Source organism: Nicotiana tomentosiformis, chromosome 12 (assembly GCF_000390325.3).
Source record: "Nicotiana tomentosiformis chromosome 12, ASM39032v3, whole genome shotgun sequence".
NCBI classification, from domain to species: domain Eukaryota; kingdom Viridiplantae; phylum Streptophyta; class Magnoliopsida; order Solanales; family Solanaceae; genus Nicotiana; species Nicotiana tomentosiformis.
The window spans coordinates 113054590-113062046 of NC_090823.1; the positions used below are offsets into that span (position 1 = coordinate 113054590).

Below are 7457 nucleotides of genomic sequence, written 5' to 3' on the forward strand. Positions count from 1 at the left end.
ACTTTTGCATTTATGTTATTTTTGGTGTCTGATGGAACTTTTTGAGGTGCATTTTTTATCATTATGATTTACTTTTTCTGTCTCATGCAATTTTTGGTGTCGCAACTGAAATTTGATGAGACTTTCCTGATGTTTCTGGTTAAATTTTATTTTCTTACCGTTTCTGTTAAATCTAACAACCATCATTTGTTAAGTGCTCACTTTTGGTAAACGTAAAGGACTAAAACTGCTCAGAGTATATTTAATGGACTATTTTAAACCTATCACCACAAATAGGACCATTTTTTCCCCTAGAATATCCTAAAGACGAACTTTTTTTAATTCATAAAAGAATTAATGGGTCAATGCCTGGTTGGATATTTTTGATTTCAGACTTTAGTACCTGAAGCCAAATTCTCATATCGACAATGGCAAGCCAATCAGAGAAGAAACCAGAATCTGTTTTTGACTTCACTGTAAAGGTTAGCTCCTAATGTCCTCAGTCTTTAATTCTTCTGCCATATCTAACTTAATCCCTTCTATTTCTGATCTAACTCTAGTTCATTGCATATCTGTCCAATATATACTGCCAAATTCTTTAAGGAAAAAAAAAGTAAGCTTAGGTATGATCCCCAATATTTTATTGAAAGGGGAAATATTACACTAGAATAGGCATCGATTGAAGGGATTTCTCATCTATTTGGTTGCATATATTTGTGTTTTCTCATCTTAATTTTGAGGGAAAGATTGGATGGAAGTATAAAGTATGATAAGTACCTTATGTTTGAGTAGAACTAGGGGTGTCAAATGAGCGGGTTGGACTGATTTTGGACGGGTCAAAATGGGTTGAGTCAATGAATAGGCGGGTTAATGACCCTTCCATAAGTTACTTGGGCTGAGATGAACTGGGTCAAGATGGGCTAAAATTTGGGTCATAGTCCAACCTGCCAAATTCTTACCAAGCTTTAATTAATGTGTGTTATTTTATTACGAATTATTTAATTAGTAAATAAGACTTTTTTTTTTATCTTTTGTTATGGTCATATATAATATACAAACAAAAAAGAATTATTTTAAAAATATTTTAGCGAAGTTGTTCATAGATCAATTTGGGCTAAGAATAAATCCAACTTTAGATGGATTGAGTCAAGATGGGCTGAGTTAACAATGGGCGGATCAATGAGCGGCCCAATGTTCGACGGGTTGAATGAGTTTGGGGTTAAATTGACACCCCTAAGTAGAACGGTGTCTATTTCTTTTTCTGAAACAAAAATAAAATAATAGTAATGTCAAGGCTGTCCCTCGACTATTTCTCCTTACTTGTAACTTTCAACAGTACAAGTACTGAGAACACTGCCACCAAGGTTTAAGAAAATAGGAAGAAATCACCTTACCCTTTTTTGTAAAAGGGTTCTTCTTTTTCATAAATGTAAGAGCTTTGCATTTTCCTTTCTATGCACTTAGCCAATCCCTTATGCCAAATTTACTATCTAATCACTCTCATTACTATCCAATGTTTGTCCATTTATGGCTCCCATTTCCATCTTAAAGGACGTGAAGTAATGCTGAATTTCAACTATTCAACAGAATGAAAGGAGGCAGAGAAGATGCACACATGCTTAGATATTTCTATTAGCATCTCTACACCTTATCTGCTGTTATTTTAATTGCTTTCGCCCCATGCCTCGAGGCTTTAGCTCTTCTCCATGCTGAAATAGCACCTTTATGTGCCTTCGCCCTATAAACACTGAGAAAACACATAATAAAAAGATGAAATAACTTGGTTGAGTCTGCTAAAAATATATACCATAAAAACGGCACAAGTGACGACAATGAAATTGTTCATTTACTTGTACCTTTTTCCCTTTTCTGAGCATACTGTCTCCTTTGCTCACAGGATTCAAAGGGAAATGATATATATCTTAGTAGCTACAAAGGAAAGGTCCTACTTATCGTGAATGTTGCTTCAAAGTGGTAAAATCATCAATTTCCATCCATCACATCTAGAGTTGTATGCGTGTGTGATTTCTTTTTGAAATTTCTCAAGTACCAGTTGAAGTCCAGGGAAACAAACAACCTTTGTTAAGATGAAAATCATAATTCTAAGAATTTGTTTCTTCTTTTTTGGTAACTAAATGATTTTATTATCACCAATGAACATTACAAGAACTTCAGCCAACATAAAACATTGTCAGCTTTCTCAAGTATTGCTACCTATCTTAACTCTTTTCTTTTCTTTCATTTGTTTTACACATTCTATGATTCATATAATATTTCTCGCCATTGAACTTTTCAACGTAATCAATTGTGTTGTCCACAGCGGGATGACTAACCCAAACTACGCAGAACTCAACCAATTATATGCGAAGTACAAAGATCAAGGTATGCGTATTTAGTCAAGTGACCATTTTACTCTTCTGGTTGTTTCTCAACTTATATTTAGGAGGATGAATTCTGCCAATAAAGAAGAAGAAAGGGTAGTGTTTGAAAAGAATGAAACATTATCTTCAGTTGAAATTTACATCTAGACTATTTGAATCAAATTATTATGCTATGAGCATCAGTAAACTGCCCTTATTTGTCTCTTAGTTTCTTTCCATTTTAGATTTGAAACTTAAGTTCTTTTAATATTTAAACACAGGCCTGGAAATATTGGCATTTCCTTGCAATCAATTTGGCGAGGAAGAACCAGGGAGCAATGATCAGATCTTAGACTTCGTTTGTACACGTTTCAAGTCAGAGTTCCCTATATTTGACAAGGTATTGAAAGAACAATATTCTTGATAGATCATTGTTTTATTAGCTACTAATTGGTGATTTGCTTGGTAATATGTCCCATCATTTAAACAGACCTCTCGCTGCTTTTGTGTTTCAGTGTTTTAAAAGTGATTACTGTTTTGTTAGAATATCCTTAAAAAATAGAAAAGTTGCATTTTTTATCCTAAATTAGATTATATATAATAAATTCATAGACCTCTTTTGTCAGATTGTAAGCATTCGTGTTGCATTGTTAATGGACACAATTACATTGTGAAATAACCTGTTCCCCTAGAATTCATGGTCGTAGAATCATGATTTACTATTCAATGGAGTCTCTTTTTATTCACAACTTTGTGTGATCTTTCTTGAATAGATTGAAGTGAATGGTGAAAATGCATCTCCTCTTTATAAGTTCTTGAAATCGGGAAAGTGGGGAATATTTGGGGATGATATTCAGTGGAATTTTGCTAAGTTCCTGGTTGATAAGAATGGACAGGCTGCTGATCGCTATTATCCTACCACCTCTCCTCTGACAATTGAGGTAACCGTTTTGTGCTAGTTTTTCTTCCAACTGCTTGTATAACATAATTTGTGTAGTGATTCTTATGGCGGCGTCATGATCTTTTTGTAGAGGGATATAATAAAGCTGCTGGAAATTGTGTAGTTGCCAAGGTTGAGCCTTCACCGATGTGTATCAATTTTTGACTTGTTAATGCTCTGGCTTGGTTTTGTTGTAGTAGTTTGTCCCTTATTTTCATTTGGTGATCTGATAACAGAACTTGTATGTTCTTTTGGAGAAATTTTAAACCGACTTATTTATTAATCATTATTCTCTCTCTTGATAGTTGATGTTTTTAACTTCAATACCACACACAAGAGGGGGTGATTTGTGTGATATCCAATTTTTCGCCTAAACTGATTATAGAAGACCGGGTTCTTCTATGTGTTCCTTAACCTACTATTGCTGAACCAGTAAATGCGGAAAGTAAAGAACACAAGTATTTTACGTGAAAAACACCTGGCTCAAAAGGTGAAAAAATCACGACCTACTTCTCAGTAGGATTTTCCCAAACTCTCCACTAAATCACTGGGCCAAAAAACAGCATTTACAAAACACTTTTGTAAACCTAGGATTAACTCTAATCCCATTGTGGCAACCAGCATCTAACTGTTGCGACAACTTCAAGTTAACTTTAATTTGAATACTCTGAGTACCTATTACAATTGACTCTAGATAAAGCTGAAAGGTACAATATGAAAACACATACTACAATTGAATTAGAATAAAAGACATACACTTGGAGCTGGTTCTTCTATCTGGTTCATGTAACTTCAAGTTTGCACACTTGAATCACACACGAATTGCTTGCAAAATGCCTTGCTATTTTGCTCTCAATTCACGTTTAACTTCTGCTTTTGTACGTTCCCTGTAGAGTGAGAACATTCTGCAATATATAGAGTTAGTAGATGAAGAAATAACTAGAGTTCTAATGCTACTCTTTCTTGGTGGAATAGTTCTAGTTGACCTCAACTTCTAACTTCTCTCTTATCTTGGATAGTGTTCTCTTTGATTAAGGAGTCCTTCTCCCTATCGATTATGTAACCTTTTCGATCAGGAGATATCAATTGTACCAAGTTAAGCTTATCTCCTTCACGTGCATCTCACATGCTCGAATCTACCCGTGTCTATGCATACAAGGGATAGACCTGGTTCATGCCTGAGCTTCCTTTGTCAATATTCAAAACTAACCTTCACTTAGACAAACAATAGTTACCAATCTGCTGAACATTTCCTGAAACTGATATCCAGGCATTTGACATCATTGGTCTATCAGTTTATTGTTTGTGTGGTTTCCAGCTGACAATTGTTTATTGTTTGATATTTGATGTTTACTTATTTCCATCTTCTAGTTGTTGAAGTTTGGTAGGGTATTATTGTTTCTCTAAGGAAAAAGCTTGTTGCTTCAAGAAGCACTCTTGCATAGTTGCGGTTCTGATTTATTCAGACCTGCATCAGAGTTATAGTTAACTAATCAGTTAATATATGAAAAAATATGACCAGTTTATAAGGTTTTCTAGAAAAATTACTAAATTGTATATTGATTTTAATTTCAGTAGCACTGTTAAAAAAGAAGAAGAAGAAAAATCAGATGTGTGTTATGAGGCAATTACCATTGGAGCTCCAAGCTAATTTGATCTTTTCTGGTAGTTAATTCAATAATCTTAAAACCTTTCAAGAAATTGCACCAATGCATGCAATTACTGCATTTATACCACTTGTTGCATTTTCCCCGGCCTTTCAATTCGTCTACCTACAAATTCATAACATTATATGTACAATGAAAAAGGGGAGAAAGAGAGTGCAGATAGGAAAATATTAACGAAACAGTACATCAATTAAAGATTTATATCTTGGTACCAACGAAAAGAGTATTTTCAAAATTTTTGTGTTTGATACAAAGTGGTTGAATATTTCTTCCAAAATTGTCTGAATGAAATTTTCCCTCCTCCATAGATAATGAAATTCAGCCCGAAAAGTCAAACTTAAATGGAAAAATTATCTACTCTGAAATTGTTGAGAAAATACTAAAGATGGAAATACTGAATAGATCAAAGACGATCAACAATTAGCAAACAAGAAGTTAGTATGCGCTAGGAAGGTGATGTTGTGCTTCGACAAATATTAGATACACTTCAGTTATTGAAGATACGTGTCCTACAATTTTGAATACCTCTTTTCACAGAAATTAACGTTGCGCCTTTTCAATAATAGGCACATTAAATTTCCAATCTCAAAATAAAACTAACATAATGTAGCTATCAATTGGCCATTTAGCCATGTAACATACCTTTGGTTCAGTTGCCAAGGAAATGGTGATATTTTCACCCAAATTTTCAGTATAAGTTCTCAACTCAAGCAACTATTGGTTGCACGAACATACTTCAATCCAATCTGAACTTCCATTAGCCTTGAACCAACCGGCCTGTACGAGCTTGGGAATTTTGTATCTACTAGCTTAAAAGAACGTAATTTGTTAGTAACAATGATAGCTTCTTATAAGTCAACCATATTACTTACGCTTAAATTCTCCAATTCATGACTCAAAAGTTTGATTTTATTCAATCTTTTGCCCAAACAAAGAAACAAGGATTTAAGATGCGAAAATGCACGAAGGATCTCTTTAGGAAATCTGATGGGAATGTACTCACAATCAATTTTCAGGACTTTTAGCTTAGTGCAAGTGCACAAATTAATTTTCAGTGCTGATGATAATGAACTAAACAAGTGAAACTCCTCCAAATTTCGAGCTTTTAATTCTATTGCCATTCAAATGAACCTTTTTAAGTTCACTAAGATAAGGCACTGAGAAGAAATTTAGGGAGAACGATCTTTCAACGTTAATTCAAAAATAGAAGGGCATTTGTTGAAAAGCATGTAAAAAGTTGTGGGAGAGATTTGAACGTAATGAAAATCTCTTTTAATAGAGGTAACTCCTTAATATCACCAAATTTTTCGTCCTCGAGATCGCAACCTTTTAAATGCAGAACAGTTAATAGAATATATGGTAATTCAATTTCTATAAATTTTAGATTTCTTACCTTAATTGTATCACATTCTCTTCGAAATTCTTGCCTTAATTGTATCACAATCCTAACCAATGTTTTGACGAATATAAGAATATTGCAAATATTTATAAATTTACAAAAGCTCGCTTCATAGATCTCTAGAATTATTTATCATAAAATTGACGAGATTCCATAGACCATTATTATAGAGAAAGGCAATAATGGGAGAAAAATAAATTGTGAAATAGATTCTAAAATCAACTAGAGTGGTCCATTTTTTTTATTCCCTTTGATTCACATTTGTTTGGTGACTCAAATCCACGACTTTAGAGTTGTAGGTGGGGTGCGGACCATATGATCAGCCCTTTTGTCTAGAGTGGTTCATTTGATAACTCTTTAGCATGGCAAGGCATTCTGCTGGTGCCCAATTTGGGGCAGTATGTCCTGCTCCCTGAAATAGATCAATGACCACATGAGTTAGATCCAAAAGAATGAAGTACATATATATTTAGGTAATAGAAAAATAATGGAAGTCTATTCTTGCCTTCAATGTCGCAAATGTCATTTGGTTGGAGAAACTTCTTGTATATCTATGCAACAATAAAGATTAAAGATTTCAATTTCACTCTTTAAATCTAGAGGTGTGCTAATCAAAGTTAGAACTGAAGAAAAAATAAGATTTTGGTAACGCACCCTGCAACTTGACCATTGACAATCCATGGCCTCCAATCGTCAACAATGGAGTAGTTTAGCGATTTAATCCATGCTTGCGTTGATATAAATGGAGTTTTCATGTCATGGTGTGATGACCCAAAATGTCATCTTTGAATTTAATAAGTAATTATGTATTCTAAGACCTCGAAAAACACCATGTATCATTCCTCGGCTTGCGTGCGCAATCCGTATAATTTTCCGTAAAGTTTGTGATATTGCATTCATGGTTGGAGAAAGAATATTGCTTCGGGTTTCACCTATGAAAGGTGTAATGAGGTTCGGAAAGAAGGGCAAGTTGAGCCCTAGGTATATCGGACCCTTTGAAATTCTTGAAAGAGTGGGTGAAGTAGCCTACAGGCTTGCATTACCAGCTAGTTTATCAGCGGTTCATCCGGTATTCCATGTGTCTATGCTCAGGAAATATCATGGTGATCCAT

General features: G+C 34.3%; 1 protein-coding gene and 1 non-coding gene across 2 annotated transcripts; one reads left to right on the forward strand and one right to left on the reverse strand.

Annotated features, from left to right (window-relative positions):
- The first annotated feature begins 269 nt into the window (after window positions 1-269).
- On the forward strand, window positions 270-3581 carry LOC104095051 (probable glutathione peroxidase 8). Its single transcript, XM_033655816.2, has 6 exons — window positions 270-461; window positions 1877-1953; window positions 2300-2361; window positions 2621-2739; window positions 3113-3280; window positions 3371-3581. Exons 1-6 carry the CDS (start codon window positions 408-410, stop codon window positions 3401-3403), a joined length of 513 nt encoding a protein of 170 aa, XP_033511707.1. The 5' UTR covers window positions 270-407; the 3' UTR covers window positions 3404-3581.
- Window positions 3582-6649: 3068 nt separating this feature from the next.
- LOC117276489 (uncharacterized) lies at window positions 6650-7108 on the reverse strand. Its single transcript, XR_011412774.1, has 3 exons — window positions 7000-7108; window positions 6851-6896; window positions 6650-6757 (listed from the first exon to the last, which is right to left on the reverse strand). It is a non-coding gene; the product is annotated as an uncharacterized protein (transcript).
- Window positions 7109-7457: the final 349 nt, after the last annotated feature.

Excerpts from the sequence above, each read along its gene's own strand:
- LOC104095051 (XM_033655816.2), top strand. The coding sequence starts at position 408 with ATGGCAAGCCAATCAGAGAAGAAACCAGAATCTGTTTTTGACTTCACT. Across the intron at positions 2,362-2,620 it reads TGCGAAGTACAAAGATCAAG|GCCTGGAAATATTGGCATTT; the intron begins GTATGCGTATTT and ends ATTTAAACACAG. Across the intron at positions 3,281-3,370 it reads CCTCTCCTCTGACAATTGAG|AGGGATATAATAAAGCTGCT; the intron begins GTAACCGTTTTG and ends ATCTTTTTGTAG.